The sequence below is a fragment of the Peromyscus californicus genome, unplaced genomic scaffold, assembly GCF_007827085.1.
Source record: "Peromyscus californicus insignis strain IS unplaced genomic scaffold, ASM782708v3 Scaffold_15__1_contigs__length_86483966, whole genome shotgun sequence".
In the NCBI taxonomy this organism is placed as follows: Eukaryota; Metazoa; Chordata; class Mammalia; order Rodentia; family Cricetidae; genus Peromyscus; species Peromyscus californicus.
Window position 1 is genome coordinate 62124861 of NW_026294447.1, and position 25058 is coordinate 62149918.

The window sequence follows — 25058 nt, forward strand, 5'->3', positions numbered from 1 at the left end:
CAGGTCTGTGCGCGCCCGAGAGGGGCCGCCTGGCCCCGGCGACAAGGCCTGGCCCCGCGCGTGTCTACGCGGCCTGCCGAGCGGGTCGACCTGGGCGCCGGGTCCCCGCCCGGGCACGGCCAGCGCTGATTCAGGAGACAACGCTGCTCCCTCCCCCTCTGGGCCTGGCGCGCCCGCCCGCCTCCCGGCCTCCTCCCGGCTGCCCGGTCCCCCCTCCTTCCCGGTCCCTCCCTCCGTCTTCCTTCTCTTCTCCCCTTTTCCTTTAGCCGCCACCGTCTCCCTGCTTACCCTGCCTCCTCTGGGCCTGTCGGCGGCCGGGAGGGGACCTCGTTCTGTCTGCTCCTTTCAGCCGCTGTGCTGCCCCCTGCCTCCTGCTTCTCAGCATCCGCATCGCCACCTCCTCCTTCACCTTCGGGTGGTGGCTCTTCTGGCTGGGGCGGCTGAGGGGACAAGTTTAGGGTGTTTATTATTCTCCCTCCTAGCAACGATGGCCGGGCTAGCCCAGCCCCAGACCTCTTCCAGCAGGCCCTGGCTCCGAAGCCTTTCCAAGTTGGACTGGCGGTGGCTGTGGTCACCCCATGACCAGGGTCTGGGTTTGGCCTCCCCCTCCTTTGAGGGAGTCCCCGTGCCTGCTGTCCACAGTGAGATGGCAGCAGGTGATGTCAGAGTGGGAGACATCCACGCTGGGTGGGGCTGGGAGGTTCGGTGACCCTCTGGGGGCTCCTTCGACAGCCCTGACACCTTTGCTGGTAGGATTGGGTCTTTCTGGGAGCTAGGACTATGGAGACGCCATGGGGTCTGTGTCCTGGGGGCTGCAAGGGCATTGAAATCTTACGCCTTTAGTCCCTGCCCCTCTAGAAGCCGGGACCTAAGGAAAGGGGGGGCCCAGAGTGGAGTCAGGGGGTGTGTTCCTGCCACCTGGAGCTGTCTTCTACTGAGACAGGTTTTTCCCATCTTCCTCCTGCTTTCTGGTGGAGTGCTGTGGGATGCTTGGTCACTCGGGCCTTCACAGATGGGCAGAGCCCCGTGTTCTTGCCTGCTGATTACCCTGAAGGGAACTGAGACCTGGGTGAGCAGCCCTGTGTTCGGGCCTCCAGGCATGGCTACTGGACATTACAGGACAGGGCCTGTGCCCTAGGATCACCAGTGTGTATATTCACACTTCCCAGAGAGATGAGGGAGGGGGCCTTGTATAGCTGTTCCTGCCTCGGTGATGGCTCCCACCCGACCAGCCCTGTGCAGGACCCAGAGTCTTTGTGCACTGCTTTGCCTCTCATCTAAGTTCAGACTCTTGCATGCTGTGGCCCTGCCTTCACCTTTGCTCCCCGGGAGGTGGAGGAGAGTGGGGGGTCGGGGCAGCTACTCACCTCTACCCCACATTGCTGCCTTACCCCTTGATGAATCTTCCACTTGTCTTAGTTATTCCTGCTATTTCTCAGTCTCCTGACTTTCAGCTATTTCCTTGTGAGGGGTGTGTGTCTGTCTGTCTGTGTCTGTGTGTGTGTCCGTGTTTCAAGGTACAAGGGTTCAAATCCAGGGCCAGGCACCCACCGGCAGGTGCTATGCCACTGAACCACACCCCAGCCACTGTACTTATTCTTCACAGTATGAGCTAGATTGTGATGCACTGAGACTCAGGAGCTCTGGACTGCCCTCTTGAACCAGTATGCCAAGACCATACCAGTTTGGTAACAGTACCGGCACAGAGCCACTGCCCAGACCCATGCTGGGGTTCATGCTCTGCTCTTGAAGCTAATTTCCTGTGTTTCAATAAGGCTTGGGTTTTCATGTTGGACTGGACCCTGTAGATGGAGCCAGTCCTGGCCATGGGTCTTTAAAGGAGCAAGTCTTTGCTGGCTTTGGACATATCCAGGGGACCAAAGTCCAGGCTGGGGGGCCCCACTGTTGGCTCTTTCCCTGCAGGGCCAGGCAGGCCTCCTCAGTGACAAGATGAGCGTCACATCATGGTTCCTGGTGAGCAGCAGTGGTACCCGCCACCGGCTCCCACGTGAGCTCATCTTCGTGGGGCGTGATGAATGTGAGCTCATGTTGCAGGTGAGTGGGGGCTTCTTTTATTTGGGGAGGTGGTTCAAGGACATCAAAGCCAGGAAGAGACCCCTCATTACCTGGGCCCTAGACCCACAGGTGGGCACGAGCAGGGGTGTGAGTGAATGTTCACAGACCTGGGCTTTTGCTTCTTCGTGTCAGACCTGTTTCTGACAAGAAAGTGCTTAGTGCCGGGGTCCAGGAATGGTGAGAGGGTATCCTGTGAAGATGGGGCTGAGGGAGCATCTTAGAAGGTACTGGAGGTGGGTCATTTGTGTCCTTATTGCTATGCTATAGGGGTAGCCTGAAGGCTGTCCTGGAGGTCTTGTTCCCAAATGTGTCCAGATGGTGGATAGTGCTGGTGACTTTTTCATGTGCTCTGGCAGGATAGGTCCCCTCCCTGGGCCACCTGGGTTTCAGAGGCTGAGTTGGATTTCTTGGGGCTTGTGCATCTAGCTTGGAAACAAAGGGTGGGATGGTGTGCTGTCCTGCAAGGTCCATCCTGGCTTGGGGGTACAATGGACTCCATGCAGTTCTGAACTACTCCCACACCAGCATAGAAATGGGGTCCTAGCCTCAAGCTTCTGGGCTCCATGTCCTGTCTTGGGACTCTGAGAAGGAAATGAATGTCCTGTTGGGCTCATCTGGTCCAGCTAAGGGGTCTGCTCAGGTACAGAGCAGCTGCCTAGTGCCCCGGGAGTATTAAAACCTAGATGGGTCTTGTACTCAAGTTTCCATGTACGGCATGGCCACCCCGCACACTCCTAGGGTATGTGAGGTTCCCAAGAGTGGGCTGAGCTTGAGCTGAGCACAGACAGCTGGACAGCGAGTCTTGATGCACCTGTCCAAAGCTAGCACAGCCCAGCACCTTTGCTGCTTTCTGAGAGTTGATGTTGGAGCTGGTCCCTAGTGGTATGATATTAAGAGGTGGGGACATAAGGGTCCTCATGCGTGGGATTAAGGTCTGTCTTAGGTTTCTGTTGTTGTGATAAAAACTATGACCAAAGGCAACTTGGGGAGGACAGGATTTAGTTCACCTTACAGCTTACACTCTGTCACGGAAGGAAGTAACGCAGAGGCAGGAACTACTGAAGTAGGGGCGGTGGAGGAACACTGCTTACTGGCTTGCTCCTCATGGCTTGCTCAGCCCACTTTAGTACTCAAGACCACCTGTGCAAGGGGTGGTGCTATCCACAGTGGGCTGGGTCATCCCCTGTCAATTAGCAGTCATTAAAATGCCCCAGACTTGTATGCAGGCAATCTGGTAGAAGCATTTTCTCAATTGAGCCTCCCCCCCACACACATTTGACTCTACCTTGTGTCAAGTTGACAAAAAGCTAGCCAGGACAGGGTCCTTTAAAAATGCCTGAGGCATCTTGTCCACCTGTTACACCAAGTGGGGACCCAGCCAGAAGGTGCTGTCTGTGAAGCTGCCTGTCTTTGGCACCTTGATCATGGATACCCATCCCTTAGCACCATCAACAGTAAGTTTCTATCATTTACAAATTCCACAGTCTAAGGTATTTTATCACTCCACAGGCTAGAATGAGTCTGGATATTGTGGCTTTTCCCCAGATGATGTCTGGTGAGCTTCAACTTAACAAAAAAGTCAGCTGCTCCTCCTGCTGGGAGACTCCTAGGTTCCCTGTACAGCCCTCTGTCCCTTCATGACTCTGCAGGGGGAGAGGAGTCAGATCTGTCCTGCAAAGTGCTGTGTGGGTCATGCAGTTTCTACCGTGCAGTGTGGCCTTGTTTACATGGCACGAGAGAGTGCGGAGACTGTGGAAGAATACACAGCGATGCTTATTTACTTATGGACATTGGTTTCCCGAAGCCTGAACTAGCTCGGGATGGTTCATCATTTGAAAGCGTGAAGACTGGAGCGGGTGGAGCTGCAGGCTGTGCTCCCAGCCTCGTACCCACAGCCCTAGTGGCTGGTGGCTTCCTCATGACTTTGGCAATGCTATCTTCCCCAGGGTCACCAGGACAGCTCCAGATCAGGCAACACTTTGGGGCCTGTGAGAGGAGCTGGAGTGGTCCTGGGGTGCTGGGGACCCAAGCAGGCACTGCTTCCTATTTGGACCTGGCCTTACCCCTTACCAGGTCTCCTCCTCGGGGGTCACAGTACACAGAGCAGGTTTGGGGTCAGGTTCTTAGTTTCTGGGCTTGTCAGTGGTGGAGCTCTAACAGGACCATGCTGGGTAGCCCCTGGTCTGGTGCCCCTGCACCTCTGCCCTCCTTACCCCTGAGGAATGTGGTTATTTATGGAAGGACTCGCTCTCTCTCTCTCTCTCTCTCTCTCTTTTTTTTTTTTTTTTTTTTTTTTTTTTTGGTTTTTCGAGACAGTTTCTCTGTGTAGTTTTGGTGCCTGTCCTGGATCTCATTCTGTAGACCAGGCTGGCCTTGAACTCACAGAGATCCGCCTGGCTCTGCCTCCCGAGTGCTGGGATTAAAGGCGTGCGCCACCACCGCCGCCCAGCAGAGTGTCTCCTTTACATGCAGACGCTGAAGTTTGGGAGGTCACACAGGTACAGAGTTACTACAGAGGGTCTGAACCCCTCCTAGCACTGCAGTAGGCCTTGCCCCCACCCTGCCCAGCTGGCCCTTGTCCAGGCCACCCCTTCCTCTCACCCTCTCAGCTGCCTGGTGGCCAGAGGAGTTACATATCGTTTGTACCCTCCCTGACCCAGCTCTGGGACCTTTCAAGTAGCCTAGGCTTGTCATCATCTGTCCCCTCTATCTCCATCTCTGCCGGGGGCCACACCCACCATTGCCCCCTGTTCCCTTACCCTGCACTGGGAGCCTCCAGCGTTCTCCCGCCCCACCCTACACCGTCCTTTACTCTTTAGGGTCTGATTCTACATCCACCTTCCTATTCGTGCTCTTCATTTCTCCCTGTCACCACCATTGCCCCCCCAGCCAGCTCCTGTTTACTTCAGCTCTTGGAGAATCTCCCTCCCTGTGGGTCCTTGTGTCTGGTGTCCGCTCATCCACCCTTGGCCAGCCACAGCAATACACCCTGCTTCAATCCCTGTGTGGGGAGAAATGTGAGAAGATGCTACTGTGGGTGGGATTGGAGGGGCTAGGACTGGCCAGACACATCTGCATGGGTGAAGAGCAGTGAGGAGGGGAGGGGCCACAGGGTTGTGTAGGAAGGACCTCTGTCTAAGGAGTTGCAAGGTCCACTGAGGACAGAGGGGCAGCTAGGGGAGGCGAGCAGCCTCAGCAGGGTCATAGCTGGTTAAGAGACTCTGGATGAAGTCTGGCAGAGGGGTCAGAGGAATCTTGTTTTGTGTCCTGGGGACAGAACCATCAACGATAGCCACATGCCATCGATGGGCTGTGCTCTCCAGGGCCTGCTCTTTGTTCAGCACAGTATTCCCAGTGCAGACCTGCCTGGCACAGAGCCAGCACCCATTAACGACATGCTGTGTCATGCAAATGTGAACACATGCATACACATGTGTACATATATGAGGTGTCTGCAGGTGGTTTTTTTTTTATGTGTTATGTATGATATATGTGTATGTGTGTATGCTGTTAGCTGATGGAGAGCTGGCTTCTGCCTCCACCTAGTCTGTTCTTTGGCTGTCCTTGGTTATGTGTGACAACCTAACCCAGAAAGCACATCCCAGAGCCAAGCAGCCTCAGAGGCCTTGTGCACATAGCAAGTTCAGCCAGCTGCTGTGGGTACCTATAGCTCTGCTATGGTTGTACTGGAGATGAGCTGGCAGAAAGGCATGCCCAGAGGTCTGGGTGTGGCCACTGCTAGGGTCAGCACAGCCAGGGCAGGGCTCTTCCCATGGAGGGTGCCAGGCATGAACTTTATAAACCTATCATTTTAACATTTTAAGTAAGCCCGGGCCATTAACTTCTCCTTTAGTATGTGTTTGGTGCTCTTCTGGCCACTTCGAATGCCTGTGATTGTCCACTCTCTGGGCCAGCTCTGAGTGCTGGCCCAGAGCTGCATCTCCAGGCTGGGCTGGCTTCTAGCTTCCGAGCATGTGGGTGTGGCTAGGTGAACTTTACTACTGGCCCTAGGTGTTGGTGATGGAAGATTTCTGGCTGGGGGTGGCAAGGAGGCAGCTACATTCCTACCCTCCCTGAGAGGGACTTGTCAGGAGGGACAGTCCTAGGAGTTGGTGGGCTTCCAAACCTACCATGAGTGGGCTCGTGGGAGTTCTGTGTGAAGAGGCCTCCAGGGCTTTGGGGCTCTGGATATGCGAGCCCAGGGTCTCAGTACTGGGCAAGGACTGTCAGGCCAAAATGGGGAGCGGCCATGTTTTGGATGTAGACTAAAATCTGCTGAATACAGAGGCCAGCAGATTGGGTAGAAAGGGCTGAAGTGCCTGGGGCTGTCCAGAGTGAAGGAGGTCGTCAGGTTCAGGGTATGGGAAGCTTCAGGCAAGAAACTCTCCAGCCTGGAAGGGTCAGCCTGAAGCACTTCACCTTCCCATCCACCCTGTCAGGTCTGCAGAGCCTAGGGCTGTCTTGGACCACACCTATATCCCTGCCCTTTCTGGATGTTGGCCCTGAGTCTGAGCTTCCCTGAAGCAATTGGTCTCTTGCCCCAAGAGCGTTTGTGTCTGCTAGGGACTGAGAGGTGCTGGCCTGTGCACAGGGATAGGTACAGGCTAAGGTTCTGGTGAGAAGGTGAAATGTTATCTGGCCTGGCCCTTGACCTGTGCCATCCAGGGCCAGAGAAAGAAGGAGGCATCTGCAGGTGCAGCTATAGGCAAGGAATTTGGACCAGACCAAGATGGCCCTTGGGGATAAAGCTGGCCAGCTCAAAGTCGACAACACACTCTGTCAGAGACCTGTAGCTTTGAGAACAGGTGAGCTGGACCAGGAACAGGCCTGGGGAAATCACAGGGAGACATTGAGCAGGTGGAATCTTAACTCTTATGTCCCTAGCAGGAATATGGGCTATGCTAAAGGAAGTAGCTAAAGGATGACCACCCCTAGACACTGCCCTCCCCATTATATCATCCTTGTATCCCACCCACTCCCAGAAAGGACTGAGGATCCTGACAGGATGAGATGTGACCCTTTCTCACCCCCCAGAACCTGCTTCACTACAGCCCATCATCTTGGACAAGCCAGCCACCTTGGGCTGCAGAGTATCAGTGACTGTGAGGTGTAGAGGCTGGGCTAAGGGCTACCTGGAAGCCACTCAGCTGCAGTCCTGTCTTTAGAACCTTCCCTAATATCTCCTCTGAGGCTGGAAATGAAGTCTCCTCTGCCAAGGAGGCTAGCAGTAGAGGTGGGCTGGGCCGGAGCGCATGTCTGTCTTCTCCCTAGTCTCTGCTGGAGGGGTGCTCACCCTGAATGGATTAATTATTGCAGGGTGATGGTACCTGGAAAGAAGAGGGCCTGGGTTGTAGTGATGGGCAGCTTGAGAGGCCCTGAGTAAGCAGCTGGAAGGGCCTGTGCCCTGACTTATGAACTGAGAACCCGCACCCTGATACATCCTCTGTCAGCTGTGGGGTTCTCTTGCACCAAAGGCTCTCCCCAGTGTGCTCTGGAGGGGGACCTTGTTTTTGGGGAGTCACTGCCTGGGTCATATATGCTTCATCTGAGCTCAGTGGCTTCCCTGAGTTGACTGATTCTATCATCCTCTCTTAGGCTGAGCTCCTCGGGGCAGGGAAGGGGGCCAGCCAGACACCACCGTGGCTGGCAGTGTAGGTCATATGTGGTATGGGGATGGAGATGAGCACTGGTGCTGGGTGCTGAGAAGTCAGCCTCGTAGGCTGGGTGACGTGGACTCACACTGACAGGGCCTGAGCAAGTAGCATGACCCTGTTCCCGTCTACATCCTAGGGGTAGAATCTGGGGCTCAGCCATGTGAAGAGCTGGGGGACTAACTTGGGAAGGGTCCTAGACAGGTTGGTGGTCAGGAAAGGTAAGACCAACTTGGAGTAGAAGTACCACATGTATGTTGAAATTAGTGCCACAAGCCCTGCTGGGGTGGCCAGTGGAAGCTGGATGGGGGAACCCAGAGACAAGTGAGCACTACTGGAGCTGTGTGTGCCCATCACACAGGTTTTGTATGCTCCTGTGGGCTGGCCTTTCCTGCCTGCCCTTGGGAGGGAACAGCCTGTTTCAGATGACCAGAGGGTTCCCATGCCCTCCCACACTGACCTAGGAGCCAGTGCTTTGCACAGGGTGCTGGGGAGGATGCTCATGGAAGGAGAGGCTGGGGAGGCAGAGGACGGAGTGGCCCTGGTGTCTTGCACAGCCCTCTCTCTGCCTTGCTGTGGCAGCTGGGTGGTTTTGACTGCACACTGTGGGGGAGCAGGGGAGGGGAGGGACTCGGGAACTTTGAGGCCCATGGGTGTTGGTGTTATAATAGGCATTGACAGCATGGGATGGGGCACCTGAGGACCACTGTCTGTTCCCTCCAGTCCCGTAGTGTGGACAAGCAGCATGCCGTCATCAACTACGACCAGGACCGTGATGAGCACTGGGTGAAGGACCTGGGCAGTCTCAATGGGGTGAGTGTACTGGGCTCTTGCTTGGTCCCACCCCAGCCCTGATCATACCTGCCTCTGGCTCCCTCCACTCCAGGGACCTGTCCAGAGCCCCTGTTCATCAGCTATACAGGCCAGAGCTCTGTTCAACTAGGGAAGTACAAAGCTAGGAAATGAGCCCCCCCCCCCCCAAAAAAAAAGCAGTGAGATGTGCCCAGCCCAACCTGAGAAGGGGAGTGTGTGTCCTTTCTCTTGTTTCATTGAGTGTGACTAGGGAAGGAGGGAGGATTTGGGTGAGAGGAGCTGGACATGGAGTAGAAGGACAGGGATGGCCTCTCTGGGACTTCATCTGTTTGTCCTGTGTAGACATGTCATTCTACGTTTGTTAGACGTGGTCCATCCCAGAACACTGTTTTAATCAGAAAACAGACCCTGACCTATTCTGCTCATGCAGTCCTGAGCAGGACCTGTCCCACAGCCACCCCGGTGTGCCTTGCCTACACAGTGTGAACCCGGGACCAAGGCTGGACATCACCCTCCACTCCCCTCCTCCCTGGTCCACCCCTCAGATAATGCAGTCCTTCCTACGGGGCTTTGTGACAAGTAGGCCTTCCCCGCCACCCACTGGGCTTTGGAGGCTCCCTGGGTTATCTGGCCCAGTCCCAATCGGACTCCACCTGGGCCCTGCAGGCTCTGCTACCTGAAAGGTCTGCCCAACTGCTCCTAGGACAGTGAGCCAGGAATGCAGGAAGGCAAGGAGGGTCTGCTTAGGCCTCCTCTTCCCCTTCCTTCCTTAGACATTTGTGAATGATGTGCGCATCCCAGACCAGAAGTACATCACACTGAAGCTCAATGATGTCATCCGCTTTGGCTATGATATCCTTCTCTACTTTGCTCCCTCAGGACCAAGGCCCCCACAGTTGCTCTGCTGTCTTAAAGCAGATTAGGGGATTTCTTAATCACCGCTGAGGCTCTCAGCCTTAGAGGTTACCTGAGGCTGGACTTCCTCTGCTGGTGGGGCATTCTGTAAGACTCTAGCCCTTGCTTCTCCGCATGCTCAGCTTGAGGTCACAGAGGGGCTGAGGAACAAGCCGGCACTCTTTGGGCCCCAGAGTCCTGGTTGGACCTTGAGTTGTAAAGCCTGGACATTCTGTGCTCTTGATTATAGTGGGGGCATGATTGGTGCTCCCCGAGGAGGGGCCCTCTTCCCACCTCCAGGAGTATTTGAGTCCACCTACTCAGCGCTGACTACAGTGCTGGCCTCCATGCTCCAACCACAGGCCCTTCCTGCTCCTCCTGTTCTGTGTTCTCCTTAACTTGTAGCTACATTCCAACATGTACGTGCTGGAGCGTGTGCAGCACCGTGTTCCTGAGGAGGCGCTCAAGGTTAGTGTCAAGCAGGCCCAAGGGCTAGGAAAGCCCCGCTTTGCACAGCTGGCTGTGAAGCTCGGCCCTAGCCTGCCATTCTCTGCTCCTGCTTTGGTCTCTTCCCCAGACACATTCCCCAGGCTCCTGAGCCACCCTCTGCTGGCTGCAGGTGTCGTGAATCAGTGCTGCTTGGCCTGTCCTGCTGGATGGCCCGGTCCAGCAGGTGAGAAGTAGTCATTACCCTCAGGCTTATATAGCAACAGATGGTAGGGACAGCTGAGGAGGGACGTGAAGGTGAGGCTGAGTGGTTGGCCTACTGGAACAGATGGGGCTTTTTGAGCCCTACAAGATATGGCCTTGGACCTTGTAAGTCAGGTAGGGAATGGGACAGAGTCTTGGCTCAGGAGATAGCCCAGCATGCTGAGCTGGGGAGCAAAGGATGTAGGTGGGGCACTGGGATCACCTAATAGGAGGCCAGGCTCCACTGGGAAGAGGAGTGGGCCAAGCAGGGTGGAAAGCCAGACCACACTCCTTCCTGGGGCCCTGGACCCACCCAGGGGAGGACACAAGGAAGGACCTAGTCAGGCCACCAAGAGGGGACAGGAAGTAGGGCATAATGGAGGCTACTGGTATGTCCTCTGGGTTGGTGTCTTTGAGACTGCTAAGGTCACATCAGTTTTAGTCTCATCCAGGGAGTTAGGATCCTGGGGGCTGTGGCAGGCCAGTGTTTTCCTGTTTGTATGGGTCATAGAGCTTTGAGCTCTAGTGTGAACCGTGTCAGTGGTCTCTTTACCAAGTTTTCCAAATGAATTTGTAAAGTTCAGGACCATGTAGCTGGGCCCCTGAGTGGCTTACCTTGCCAAGGGCCTGTTTCAGGTGGGGCCTGGAGCATGGTGGTCTCTAAGACTCTGCTCTGGTGATCCTTGCTTGCTTTCTCCCTTCCAGAGAAGTGAGCTACAGTTCTCTCACTAGCTCTGGGAACTAGAGGGTCTTCCATAGGCCTAGACCCTCAGCTGCCCACCGGATGGACTAGTCCTAGGTTCTTTCTGTTCTTTGTGGAGGAGAGGCAGGGCTGCCTGGGGTGTTTCAAAAGGCTGGCACACTACCCTCACCCTGTGTGCTTGTCTACAGCACGAGAAGTACACCAGCCAGCTGCAGGTGAGTGTGAAGGCCTCTGCACCCAAGAGGGGTGAGGCACTGCCAGAGCACACCCCCTACTGTGAGTCCTCACAACCCAGACCAGAGAAAGGGGACCGAAGACACGGAACAGGTAGGCCATGGGTGTGGGGACCGGGGTGGATGGGGAAGGGCAAAGTTACAGAGCGCCCCAAGGCCTGTCTGTTTCTATTTCCTGTCTCCCATTGCCCCTCTGTGTATCATCTTCCCCTGTTTTACCCCATCCCCCTTTCCCATGTGACTCCTCTCCCCAGCTTGCACTCCCATTGACAGAACAGCTCAGTAGTCAGGGCCCAGGCCTGCTTAACCGTGGGCTTGTCTTGTGCATCTGCACACACCTCCCCAGGCATGCCCGCTTTCCTCAGGTCCTGGGAGCCTCTGATCGTCAGATGGCCACCCTGTGGTCTGCAGCAGGACAGAGGCTGGCAGGTCTAAATTGCCCAAAGTCCAGATTCTGGGCCTGATTCTGCAGATCACCTGGCCACTGGGGCCAGGGTGGGTCGGTGAGTGCAAGGAAAGCACTGGCTCGTACATTCGGGAGCTAGTGCAAAGGTGGGCAGTGGTGTGTGAGTCTAGGTGGGCCCAGGGGGTAGCGCAGCAGAGTGACAGGTGTAAGTCCTGCCTGGGTCTGCAGCGGAGGGCTGCACAGCTCTAGGTAGAAGAAGGTGTTTCTAGGAGACCAAGGTTCATGGTCTTCTGTGTCAGGAAGGTCACCTTGCTGCCCCAGTCTTGACCAACATCTGCTGTGCTCTGGGTCAGCCCATGGACCCACATCTTGAACTGCTGGCATGTGGCTGGGATGCAGGTGTGCCCTGCACAGTGGGCCCTCTGCCCAGATTCTGGGCCTGATTCTGCAGATCACCTGGCCACTGGGGCCAGGGTGGGTCGGTGAGTGCAAGGAAAGCACTGGCTCGTACATTCGGGAGCTAGTGCAAAGGTGGGCAGTGGTGTGTGAGTCTAGGTGGGCCCAGGGGGTAGCGCAGCAGAGTGACAGGTGTAAGTCCTGCCTGGGTCTGCAGCGGAGGGCTGCACAGCTCTAGGTAGAAGAAGGTGTTTCTAGGAGACCAAGGTTCATGGTCTTCTGTGTCAGGAAGGTCACCTTGCTGCCCCAGTCTTGACCAACATCTGCTGTGCTCTGGGTCAGCCCATGGACCCACATCTTGAACTGCTGGCATGTGGCTGGGATGCAGGTGTGCCCTGCACAGTGGGCCCTCTGCCTCTGAAGCCTGGCCTGTGCTCGCCTTTGGGAAGGCTGCTGGGAACTGGGCAGGTTTCCAGAAAGTCATCTGACCTGCTCAGAGCACCTGTCAGTGTCCGGGCTGTGAGTATACACAGCTGTGACAGTGGCTCGGAGCTGTCCCCGAGGTTACAGCAGGTGCAACCAGCTGGGCAAGTAAGTTTCTCAGTCCTACAGAGCAGACACAGCACTTTGGGAGACCCAAGATAGGCTTGCAGCCAACAGCTTTGAGAGTACTACTCAGTGACAGACGCATGCTGCTTCAAGGGCCCCTGCGTACAGCTCTGGGCAAAGAATGAGGTCCTTAGGCCAGTGGCCAGGGCGGCAACAGGGGAGGGGAGTGGATGGTGGAATAAGATAGTGTATGTGAGCCGGGCGGTGGGGGTGCAGGGGTGCACACCTTTAGTCCCAGCACTCGGGAGGCAGAGCCAGGCGGATCTCTGTGAGTTCGAGGCCACCCTGGGCTACAGAGTGAGTTCCAGGGCAGGTTCTAAAACTACACAGAGAAACCCTGTCTCGAAAAAAAAAAAAAAAAAAAAAAAAAAAGATCAGTGTATATGGTATACCACAGGGGAATGACATAATGAAACCCATGTTTGTTTAAGTAATATATGGTAATTTTGTAAAGAGTAGAACCCCTCAGGGAGCAGGAGACATGTGCACAGTACCAAGGGACAGCCTCCGTTCTACAGGGACACTTGTTGACTGGCCGTAGGTAACCCAGCCTTCAGACCCTCCTGCTGCCTGCTGGTATGAGCAGCTGGGCCAGTAACCAAGGCTCTGATGGCTGTTGGACCCAGCAGAAATGGAAAGGGCTTATGGGGGACAGAGCTGTTTGTACATCAGTGCCAACACCCTGCCCTGGGGCACTGGACCCTGCTCTTGTCCAAATAGGAGCTGAAAACCTAGATTCATGGGAGGTAGAGTGTTAACTTCTAGACAGAGATCCAAACGTTAAAATAAACTCACCAAACTGTCACATTGTCCACTCAGACCATGGTGGCCCTCAGCCCCAGGACCACCCATTGTGGCAGAGCCATTTCTAGAATCTTAGAAGAGGCTGAGCCTTGTTTGTGGACTCTTGTTGCCCTGTATACTGTAAGGCAGAGGGTGCTCCTCCTTGCCCTAGGACTGTGTGTCCTAGGATTTATCGCCTTCCTTTGTCACTACCCAAGAGAGGCCAGGCAGGGCTGGTGGTCATCCTTGCCCACAGATGTGGAAACAGGCCCAGAGTGGTCAACAGCTGGCCAGGGGCTTGAGGAGCTTCAGGTCCCAGCTGGGAGGTGAGACTAGGGCCTGGTCCGCAGACTGGCCCTGTTCCAGATCATCATGTTGGAGGCCATAGCGACCTGAGTTCCGAACTCTTCCCCTCCAGAGGCAGTAGCCTACCGCACACCCCTGTATGGGCAACCCTCTTGGTGGGGTGAGGATGACAGTGCCACACCCCCTGAAGACCGGCACCAGGAGGAGCCCTACCCAGGTGAGTCTCAGTGACCGGCTATGACTGGGTTGGGGGGTGGATTTGAAAGGCTTGGCCTGAGGGCCCCTCCCTGCCTCAGAGCGTCCCAAGGACCTGGCCCAGCAAGATGGCGAATTAGACGGCTGCCGTGCGCCTGCTGAGCCACCAGACTACTCATTCAGACGTGAGCCCAGCTACTTCGAGATCCCCACGAAGGAAGCCCCACAGCCACCACGGCTCCCTGAGGTGCCAACACAGGAAGTGCCCACAAAAGACCAGGAGGCAAGTGGTGGGGGGACGGCCCCTGTGGTACAGAGCCACGCCTCCTTCACCATTGAGTTTGATGACTGCAGCCCAGGCAAGGTGAAGATCAAAGACCACATCACCAAGTTCTCACTGCGCCAGCGGCGGCCCCCCGCCAAGGAGGCCACACCTGTGGAGATGGTCTCAGCCGAAACCAAGGTGGCCGACTGGCTGGTGCAGAATGACCCAAGCCTGCTGCGCCGGGATGGCCCAGGGGATGACCGTCAGAGCACCAAAAGCGATCTTCCTATCCACACCCGTACTCTGAAGGGTAAGTACCTGCTGGCACCTGGCAACTTCTTCTTCTTCTTCTTTTTTTTTTTTTTTTGGTTTTTTTAGACAGGGTTTCTCTGTGTATGCAGCCCTGACTGTCCTGGAACTCACTCTGTAGACCAGGCTGGCCTCGAACTCAGAGATCCGCCTGTCTCTGCCTCCTGAGTTCTGGGATTAAAGGCTGTGCCACCACCGCCTGGCTAGGCAAGTTCTTAAACTAGCAGGTGGTCCATGTCTGCCTGTCCCTACACATTGACCGTATCAGTGAGGGCCCAGGTGGTTTAGCTGATTTTTCTTTTCCAGTGAATTGGCCAAGCACCACCTACCTGGTCTTGGGGGCAGTGTCTAGTGTCTTCTACATCACTGAGCCACATGTGCTAGGTCCCCAGTGGTACCGAACTTCCTTCCACGTGGGAGTCAGTGTGGATCCATTCCCCGTGGGCGTGGGGTAGTGAGGCTCCCTGACGCTGCTCACTGTGCTGATGAATATGGGTTCCCTCAGGCCACAAGCATGAGGATGGCACACAGAGCGACTCAGAGGACCCCTTGGCCAAGGCTGCTTCGGTGTCTGGAGCCCCAACAGAAGCCAGTGGGGAGCAGGTGCGGCTGCAGAGGCAGATCAAAAGGGACCCCCAAGAGTTGCTGCACAACCAGCAGGCCTTTGTCATTGAGTTCTTTGATGAGGATACGCCCCGCAAGAAACGTTCACAGTCCTTTACACACACCCCACCCGTAGACCCCAAGGCTGACAAGCGCCGGGGCACCGGGACTGCCGACAGAGAGCGTCCTGGTGTCACGGTCCGTGCAGCAGGGAACAGCTCGGGACCCCAGAGGGCCAGCTCACTCAAGAGAGAGAAGACGGAGGAGCGGCTGGGCAACACTTCCCCCATCCCCCGTGCCTCCACACGCCCCTTTGGCAGTGTGGGGCGCCGCTCCCGCCTGGCCCAGGACTTCATGGCCCAGTGTATGCGGGACAGCTCCCCAGCTGCCAGACCTGTCCCTGAAAAGACACCTCCAGTGCTGCCTGCCCCCCTGACACCCCGTGGGGCCAGCCCCGTGACCCCCTCCACCACTCCACCACCTCCCACTGACCCCCAGCTGACCAAGGCACGTAGACAGGAGGAGGACGACAGCCTTAGCGATGCGGGCACCTACACCATCGAGACGGAGGCTCAAGACAGAGAAGTCGAGGAGGCTCGGAAGATGATCGACCAGGTATGGCGTATGCCCAGATGTACTCTCGTGCAGGCTGTGGGGCAGGAGGGGACTCCAGGGCTGATGGTCATGTTGGGGGAACAGATGCTGGCCTCCTGCTATCAAGTCATGTGTCTAGTCCAGCTGGGCAAGAGGACTCGGAGGAGGGAGGGCCCCCGGCTCTGCCTCTTTACCTTGTCAGAGTAGGGCTTGTTTCCCACCCGCCATGCCCAGCTGAATAGTTGGGGCCACATCTGGGTGGGAGTAGAGATCCAGGCACCTCTGACCCTTGGTACTGTCTCCTTTTGGCAGGTTTTTGGGGTATTTGAATCCCCTGAACTCTCTAGGGTGTCCTCAGCTACCTTCCGCCCAGTCATCAGAGGTGACAAAGATGAACCCAGTGATGGAGGTATGGCCCAGCGGATGGCTTTGCTGCAAGAGTTTGCTTCCCGAGCACCAGGCATGGCCCCCCAGATGGAGCAGCAGGTATGAGGCTGGGCAGCCACCCCAAGAGCAGTCATGGTAGCAAAGGCCATAGCTGCAGAGCCGGGACTGAGTCCTGATACACTGATGAGGCTGAGCACTTGGTGGTGACCGGGGTCACACGGGCCCTGCTGGTGGCTCTTGGAGGGGGTGTTGCCTGTGGCAAGTACAGCGTGAGTGGGTCTCTTCTAGACCCTGGCCCCTGTTCTGGGTGTGTGCCTCCCTTGCCGTGGGTATATCTTCTTGCCCTTCTCTCTGCAGAGCCTCTTGGTCCCAGGCTCCCCTGGAGGTCAGAAGTGGGTTTCCCGATGGGCTAGCCTGGCTGACAGCTACTCAGATGCTGGCTTGGCAGGTATGTGAGCCCAGAGTTGCTGTCAGGGTTGGAGACCATACCCAGATGGCCTCAGATCCTGACTGTAGACAGTCTGCCTCAGCCTGTGCCTGGAAGAGGGTTGGGGCTCTGTGCACGTAGGACCTGCAGGTCTGTGGCCATTCTAACTGCATTGTCCTTGTGCTTTGCAGAGGACGGTCCTGGGCGAAGAACTGGAGACCCTGAGGGGGCCTTGCCTGTGCGCACGCGGCGACTGCTCCCTCAGTTGCCCAGTGATAGGGCTGACAGTCCTGCAGGCCTTGAAGCTGCCAGGCGGAGTGGCCCAGGGCCACCAGAGCTGGGCAGTGAGCAGGCTAGTCGCCTTATAGGCCAGGAAGATCTGGACCCTGATAGCCTCAGTGACGCCAGCGGATCAGATGGCGGCCGTGGCCCAGAACCAGGCCCAGAACAGCAGGAGGAGCTAGTGTGGGCCAGGGGTCGGCGCTCACCAAGAGCCCCTGGGGAGCTAGCCCCCACCTCTTTCTTCATTGGTGATCAGAATGGGGAGGCCACCTTCCCCAAGAAATCATCTGTGGCTTCTGGAGAGGTGGATGGCCTGGGACGGATGGTCCAGACCAGCCCTTCAGCAAGGGATGGCCTCTACGTCAGTGCCAATGGGAGGATGGTGATCCAACTGCGCGGTGGTCGGTCCCCAGAGCCTGACACGGCTCCACCCAAGGAGGCCCTGGCCTTTGCCCGGCAAGAGAGCTTCACCAAGGAGCCAAGCAGTGGCCCCCCAGCACCTGGAAAGCTCCCTCACATTTCTAGTCACCCACTCCTACAAGACTTGGCTGCAGTGCGGGCCTCTCGCATGGACTTCCACACGCAGGACACCCACCTGATCTTGAAGGAGACTGAGACGGCCCTGGCAGCCCTGGAAGCCCGAATACGCTCCAAGTCTGCAGATGAATGTGAGGGGGGCAGCACCCCCAGGCCTCCAGAGGACTCCCTATCTGGGGATTCAGATGTGGACACAGCCAGCACCATTAGCTTGCTCAGTGGCAAGAATGGACCCAGCCCAACAACCCCCCAGACTCCAGGGCCACAGAAGGAGAGCCTGCTGTCTCCACCAGCAGTACCAGACCCAGGGGGTGCTACCCAGGGCAGTGCCCGAGATCGATTGTCAGAGAAACAGCTCCGCCCACCAGGCCCTGCAGACTTGGGCCATGGAGAGCCGTCAAGGCGCCTGGCTATGCGGCGTGGCCATGGGTCTCGAGGGTCCCTGGACTGGCCTGAAGAGGAGCGAGGCTCTGGTCTTGCCCACATGCCCAATTCTAACCATGAGACCCCTGAGGCCTCTGGGACAGGTCGACAAGGGCCCCGCCGGAAACAAGTGGCGCCCCCACCGTCCCCAGCTGCCCGGGAGGAGCAGAGCCGCAGTTCCGCCACCGCGCAGAAGGTGCAGCAGGCATTGACCCGCTCCAACAGCCTGTCTACCCCGAGGCCCACCAGGGCCTCCCGACTCAGGCGGGCCCGTTTGGGGGATGCCTCGGACACCGAGGCCGTGGATGCCGAACGAGGGACCACAGCCAACCCTGAGCCAGCAAATCGACCAGCCCCTGAGCAGGCCAAGAAACTGACACGCTTGGACATCCTGGCCATGCCCCGGAAGCGGGCAGGCTCCTTCACGGGACCCAGCGATTCTGAGACAGCCCCGGCCCGCACCGGCTTCTCTGGCCGCAGCGCTGAACTCTACAGCAGCAGCCGCAAGCCCACGATAGCCGAGGCCCGTGCTGCTGCCAGGAAGGCTGCCGCCGCTGCCGCCGCCGCCAGCACGGGCCCCCGCCAGCCCTTCAGCAGGGCCCGCCCGGGCAGTGCCAGATACTCTTCCAGTGAGTGTGGGGTGACAGGTAGTGGGATGGTGGGCGGACAGGATGGCCAGCAGCAGCTGAGCCCCTGGGTAAATGTGTTGTAGACCTGCACACACATGTACACTGGCCAGATGTGCCCATGGCTCCTGTGTGGCAGAAGACCCTCCCCAGGGTGCCTCCCCTCACCCCAGGGGTCTCGATGCCTGGACCTTGAGGTTGGCACTGCCACTCTTGGTATCCCAAGGCTAGCACTTCTGATGACTGTAGGGGCCCTAGCTGCCCACCTGGGAACCCAAGGAGGGCTCTCCCAAAGTTCTCTGTTCCCTGTCCCCTGTGCTGCTGTGGCTGTGAATCCCAGGGAAGGGTATCTATCTAAGGGGAGCCTTTCTGACACCCTTGAATGCCCACAGAGCCCCTGGCCTGAGAGGGTTGTGTCAGTCCACATGAGCAGTGACCTCTGCCCCATCCCCTGAGCAGTGTGTACAATAAGAAGGGACAGACGGCTGCAGATGCTGGAGCCGGCCCCATTCCTGGGATGGCCGGGCCCTGTCAGTATAGCCTCTGTCCCACCCGACCCAGGGAGCTGTGCCATGCCCCAGTGGATTGAGTGGATTGGTTTGAGCCAAGGTGCCACAGCCCCACCCCTTGGCCTTGCTGTTCCTGGCTGTCTCCATTTACCCCCTCTGCCTCCCAGCATCTTCTCATAGACCCCTGCCTGCTGGGCCCACTGGGAAGGGACACTGTGGCTGCCTTGATTGAGGACTTTATTTGGCAGAAACTGCTGTCCCTAACCTGCCACACTGCTTAGCATGCAGGCCCATCCACCCTTCATCCAAAGTGTTGGCTGTCAGAGCTGCTTGGGGCTCAAAACAGCCCTAAGCCAAGGAGTCTATGATCCTACCTGGGCAGCCATACCTGAGGATGTGAGTCTGATGAAGGCTGTGGGAGCCTGGCATGGGCTGGCAGTGGCCTGACCTCACCCACCTGTGTGATCCAGCTGTGCAGTACCATAGCTGGTCCTTGTGTGCAGCTTATACCATTTTCTGCCCAGCACCCTTTCCTGGTGCCCAGGGAGCAGCTCTCACCTCACCAGGCACAGGCATCTACTACCCTGACCCATCCCATCCCCCTGGATGTTGCACTGGCCCCAGGAGTGCCCAGTCCCTGGCTCTGCATGTCCTCTGGGCTGGTAGTGCTTCTGCTGGGGACAATTGTGATGCATCTTGTCCTTCAGCACAGGGCCCTCATCCTGAGGGACCCTGGGGCTACCGATGCACTGAAATGTTCTCTGTTCTGTTCTCGCTTCTGAAACCAACCCACTCACTCAAGGCACACGGCGGCGGCAGCAGGGTTCGGATTACACGTCCACCTCCGAGGAGGAGTATGGGTCCCACCACAGCTCCCCTAAACACACACGCTCCCATGCCTCAACAGCCACACAGACCCCTAGGGCCAGCAGCTCTGCCCGGGCTCGTTCCCAGGCCCCCGGCCCCCGGGACACAGACGATGATGAGGAAGAGCCTGACCCTTACGGCTTCATTGTACAGACAGCGGAGATCGCGGAGATCGCTAGGTGAGTGATCAGGCCATAGATTCTTCCTCTTGGCGGAGAGCTCGGCTGCGCTCCCGACCCTGAGTAGGTGTGGAGATTGTTTGGTGGGTGGTGGATAGATGAGTGGGTGGCTGGGAAGATGGACAAACGAGTGATAAATGGGTTGATAAAAGTGGATGGATGAGTTAATAAGTGGGTTCGTGGATGGATGGATTGGTCCCTGGTGATGGCTCAGTAGGTAAGTAGATATTGGATAGATGGATGAGTAGGTGGATGGGTGAATGTCTGTCTAGGAGGGTAGGGAACTTGGAGTTCAAGTAGCTAGTGTGACCACAGTTTTTATTCTAAATAAACTTACATGGTCTTCTCTGGGTGTGTTCTGGGGAGGGGTGTGCAGGGGTGAATCTAGTTGAGGTATATATGGCCAGTGCCTTGATGGCCAGGCCCTGAAAGGTAGAGGACCCCCAGGACCTATGTGGACTTCCAGGGGTGTTGTTGAAGATGCTGAACTCGAGAGCTTCTGAGGCACTGAGAAGGTGACCAGAAGCAGATGGCTCTCAGGAGAGTGGCCGTGTGGGGCTGGGGACACAGTTACTGGAATGAGGTCATCTAGGGGACAGGGTAAGAGAGATGGGTTGAAGAAGAGAGGCCTCCTGAGAAGCAGTGTGGACTGTAGGGGGATGCACAGCCTTTGGGTGAGAAGCAGAGGGATGGGCTCCCCGGGGCTCAGCCTAGTGTAAGGAGGAACAGGAAGAGACATGGTCCTGTGGGATTCTCAAGCTCTAGCATGCCAGCCTGCTGGGCCCAGGAGACGGGCGCAGTGTGCCTCTTACAGAGAGGAACCAAGAGTGGCACCGCTGGGGGAAGTGGCAGAGCCCTTGGTGCCGTCCAGAGTCAGAGGGTCCTGCTTCTGTGTCCTCTTGATTTCAGAGCCATGGGACCAATGACGGGCCCAGACAGCCCAGTCGGGGGACCATGAGGGACTTTCTGGGGAGGGACAAGTAATGGCCCTGCGGCAGCTGGGACCAGATCTCTGGCCAGGGTGCAGGTCCTAGGTAGAACCCTGAGGATAGCCATAGGGTAACCCGGGTCTGGTGTAAGGGTTCAAGTGGGTGGACCGTGGTGGTAGTGAGCCCCAAGAACCTTTAAGGCAAGAGACAGGCTGTGGGACCTCTTTAAAAAGGGGTTCAGCCGTGTGCTTAGGAGCTTGGTTAGACCCAACCGGGGCCTCAGGGCAACCAACTCAGGGAATTGCTGCTGCCTCCTTGGTCCTCTGTCTTCTGGCTGCCCTCACTGGGACAAGCCCAGGACCCTTGTCAGCACAGAGATATGTTCCCCCATGGTGTGAATCAGAACTTAGTTCTCAGCCATATTGGAAGAGCCACACGGTCCCTCTACTCAACTCCAACCCTTGAAATCAGGAGCCCCATATGGTAGCTATGGTGGTCTCCATCCACACCTCCCCTGCCTCCATTTGCCTGCTTGCCAAGGTGGTGCCCACACACTCTGGCTGGGTTGTATCCATGCTGGGAGGGCCCAGCAGCCACTGTGTCTAGGTTTAGTGCACAGGGAGAAGAGACAGTCTGGAGGATTCCTACTCACTCTTCTTACTGGACCCTTCCCCAGGCCCAGCTCTGATAGGCCACATACCCCGGGCCCAGGCCTTTACCCAGCATTGCCTCAGACAGTGGAGTTGTGCTCCCCTAACTCAGTGTGCATGGGGGTTTGTGGGTCCCCACCACCCCAGAGGACCTCTAGCAGAGCTCATTTTTTTCCTGTTGGCCACAGGCTGAGCCAGACACTAGTAAAGGATGTGGCCATCCTGGCCAGGGAGATTCATGATGTGGCAGGAGATGGGGATTCACTGGGCTCACCAGGACCCACTCGCAGCCCATCTCTTGGAAATATGCCCAGCACCCCTGCCTCGACCATCTCGGCCCGTGAAGAGGTGAGTCCCCAACTTCTCAGGTGCACACATTGGGGAGGGTGTTCATCCTCCAGGGTAGAGGTCTCACCTTGTGTTTCTTAATTTGAGGGCTTCCTACAGAGTCCCTGAGAGTTTGTGGTGTGGGAACTTGTCCTCAAGCTTAGCTTTCTACTTCAAGGGCGTGGGTATTGGGAGGGATCTTGAGCAGATGGGGCTTGGGGCTTGGGGCTTGGTTTATCCCTGGTCCATTTGGAGCCTTGGAGGGCTCTCTCCACCCCTGGTGGCTGTCTGCGTCCAGGCAAGCCAAAGGTGCCTGGCTCTGTTCTCTGCAGCTGGTACAGCGCATTCCAGAGGCCAGCCTCAACTTCCAGAAGGTGCCACCTGGCTCCATGAACTCTCACAACTTGGATCAGAACATGAATGACAGCCGTGAGGATGCCCTGGCCAATAAGACAAGGCCTCGGAACCGTGAGGAGGCACGGTGCCCCTCCCCCAACCCCACCCCACACTGTGTAGATGCGGGTCAGGGAATGCTTTGGACAGTGTGTCTGGGTTGTAAGATGGAGGCCAGCTAGCTGGGGGCGGGGGGTAGGGCTGCAAGCATACTAATGCCCAAGTCCTTCCAGGTGATCTTTGATAATCTGATGCTAAACCCGGTGTCCCAGTTGTCACATGCCATTCGTGAAAACACAGAGCATCTTGCTGAGAAGATGAAGTAAGTAGGCAGCCCCCTGGGTGCAGTGCCAACAGGGTTACACGGGCTGGGCCTAGCATCAGTATCCGAATGTGCAGCCTGATAGGCCGTGTGTGGGTAGCGAGCTCCGCATGCCTACACTGCTCCCTGAGGTTGGGCCCTCCTCCTCTCTCCAGCCCTCATCTCCATCCCAGCTGCCCCTGCCGGAGTTGTTCTTGGCTGGAGCATCAGGCAGCTAGTTGAGTTCCTGCTCTGGGCTTAGTTTCCCTCTTAACTCCAGCAAGGGATGGCATCAGCTTCACTATGGCAAGAGAGAGAGAGGTCTGCGAAGGTCCCATTCCATGTCTCTGTCACTGTCCTTGTCTCTGCTCCCTCCCCAGGATCCTCTTCCAGAACACAGGCCGGGCATGGGAGGACCTCGAGGCCAGGATCAATGCTGAGAATGAAGTGCCCATCCTGAAGACATCCAACAAGGTCAGGGACAGAAGGACCCATCCTTGGGCCTGGCTCCCCACCCCGTGGGCTTGGCTGAGCTGGTGTGGACCGTAACCTCAGTCTTGCTCCCAGTCCATCCGGAGGATATGAGGCCCCTGCATGTTCTTACTGTAGCCTACCTCCTCTCTGTCCTTCCCAGGAAATCAGCTCGATCCTGAAGGAACTAAGACGTGTACAGAAGCAGCTGGAAGGTGGGTGTGGCCCAGGCCTAGGGCAGGCAAAGGCAACCTTATGGGCTTACAGCCAGGTTCTCAACTGGCCTGACTCTTGGCTCTCTTCCAGTCATCAATGCCATCGTGGACCCTAGCGTGAACCTCGACCTGCTCATGGGAAACAGAGCTCCTGCAGGGCCCACTCAGCCAGGGCTTGGGAAAGCCCGGCCAGCAGCTCAGAGCTCAACTTCACCTGCCTCTGTGGACACCTTGCTGCCAGCCCTGCCCCTCAGGAGCTTCCCACAACGGGCAAACTGCGGGCCCCCTGGCCTCCCGGAGCCTGCCTTTCTTCCTGATGCTGAGAGGTTCCTGATCTAATCTGTGGATGGGCAAGGCCAGCCTTCTTATGCGTGTGTCCTGTGCCTGCCTGTGCATCATCCCACAGCCCACCTGCCTGGCTGCAGGCGGTTCTCTGTGAAAACCCCATATGTGCCATAACCCCATGGACGGGTGCCTCCCAGGCCCCTCCTCAGCCAGCACCCCAACCACTTCATCCAGCCCATGGCTACCCCCACCTTCACAGGCCTCCTAGCCTAGCCCCTGGGGTACGCACTGCCAAGGGCCAGCCGTTGAGGCCCCATATTCACCTCCTCTCCATCACTGTTGTTTTTGTCCCTAGCTTTAAAGGAAAGAGTATTTTGCCCCGTTGCAGGACTCCACCAGGCCTGACTTAGGTGCAGCTCCAGCCCAAGAGGCCCTGTATCGTCTCTATGTGCTCTTAGGCCAGACAGAGAAAGGGGCTGACCCTGGAGCCAGTCAGTGCCAGACACAGAAGCTGGATGGGCCTGGCATGTCCCCCGGCTGTCTAGGAAGGAGGCTACTTGCTTTGTGGCTCCTGTCTGAATCCGTGGCCGGAGCTGCTGCAGAGTCCATCAGCCTGGGCAGATGAGTGGCTCATGGAGGTATTTGGGGCAGGAACCCCACGGCCCTAAGCCTTTGGTGCCAACGCAACTGCCAAACCCACTGAGTTTGGATACTGTCCCAGCAAGTCCTCCTGAGTGGTTTCTGCCCTACTAGGGACCTTGGACTTCCTTACAGTGGGACTGGATGTAGCTGGGTGGGCTAGCAGTCCCTTTGGTTGTGGTGAGTGCTTTACCAGTGCGGCAGAAAAAGAGATTTGGAAGCTCCTGGCTTTGTGATCTAAACCATATACCCCTGCCGTCCCAGATGCTGTGGGCACAAAGTGGTAACTGCAGCAGGCCCCTGTGGCCTGATCCTTTGTGGGGGCCTGGCAGGGACAGGCCCACTACTGGTTATGCTTTCTCAGGATTTGTTTGGCTGGGGCCTGCCAGGTGAGCAGAGTGTGGCTGCCCTGTTGCTGCCCCTTGCTGATGTTTCTGGAGGCACTAAGCCAAAGAGCCCGTTGGCTGGAATGGGATGGGGAGCGTCCCATGTCAACCAGGCTGGCGTGGGTATACTCTATGCCCTGCCTGATGTGTGTGTGGGTGTTGCTCCTGAACAGGACCTATCTGCTGGGGCCGAGGTAGCTGCGGCGGGAGACCTGGAGCCCTCAGGGGTAGCATGGGTCTCCCTGTTTACACTTAGATGATAGAGATTCATGCACGGGTCCTGTGTGCCTCTGCCCAGCCCACCTGATGTTTACGTGTGTATGTAGAACCTGCCGTTTGTCTGGAGGAGGTGCCAGCCCAGCCTGTTGGCTGCTCCCCCTGCATGTCCCACACATTGCCCACAGCCTGCTCCCCATAGTAAATGGCTGTCCTTCTGCAGAGTCCATGCCTCCCACCCCTGGTCATCACTGTACAATTTTTTTTTTTTTTTTAATGCACAAATTGGTGTTCCTCCTCACATTAGCTCCTTCGTCCCTCCAGCCTTCGACCTGGCACTGGTATCCTACTTGCCTGGCTTCTTGAAGGTATCTCTGTACATTGTTCTCAGGTGGTCTTGTGGATGTCTATCAGAAAATGGTTATTTTATATGATTTGTCATGGAATTTGTTCTAATAAATCATTCTTCCACGTGGCAGCACA

The 25058-nt window shown here is 57.0% G+C and overlaps 1 protein-coding gene across 2 annotated transcripts; it reads left to right on the forward strand.

Annotated features, from left to right (window-relative positions):
• Window positions 1–1923: 1923 nt before the first annotated feature.
• On the forward strand, window positions 1924–25058 carry Cep170b (centrosomal protein 170B). Of its 2 annotated transcripts, none has more exons than XM_052739130.1 (18): window positions 1924–2055; window positions 8451–8540; window positions 9314–9392; window positions 9844–9902; window positions 11016–11154; window positions 13673–13777; window positions 13857–14330; window positions 14835–15547; window positions 15839–16012; window positions 16271–16361; window positions 16532–18211; window positions 19520–19763; window positions 21531–21690; window positions 22002–22145; window positions 22296–22384; window positions 22744–22837; window positions 22998–23049; window positions 23141–25058. In XM_052739130.1, the coding sequence occupies exons 1-18, from the start codon at window positions 1951–1953 to the stop codon at window positions 23386–23388; spliced, it is 4740 nt and encodes a 1579-aa protein (XP_052595090.1). In that variant the 5' UTR covers window positions 1924–1950; the 3' UTR covers window positions 23389–25058. The 2 variants fall into 2 exon arrangements, with proteins under 2 accessions (XP_052595090.1, XP_052595092.1); XM_052739132.1 differs by having other exon boundaries at window positions 19625–19763.

Excerpts from the sequence above, each read along its gene's own strand:
- Cep170b (XM_052739130.1), top strand. The coding sequence starts at position 1,951 with ATGAGCGTCACATCATGGTTCCTGGTGAGCAGCAGTGGTACCCGCCAC. Across the intron at positions 2,056-8,450 it reads AATGTGAGCTCATGTTGCAG|TCCCGTAGTGTGGACAAGCA; the intron begins GTGAGTGGGGGC and ends TGTTCCCTCCAG. Across the intron at positions 16,362-16,531 it reads CTCAGATGCTGGCTTGGCAG|AGGACGGTCCTGGGCGAAGA; the intron begins GTATGTGAGCCC and ends TGTGCTTTGCAG.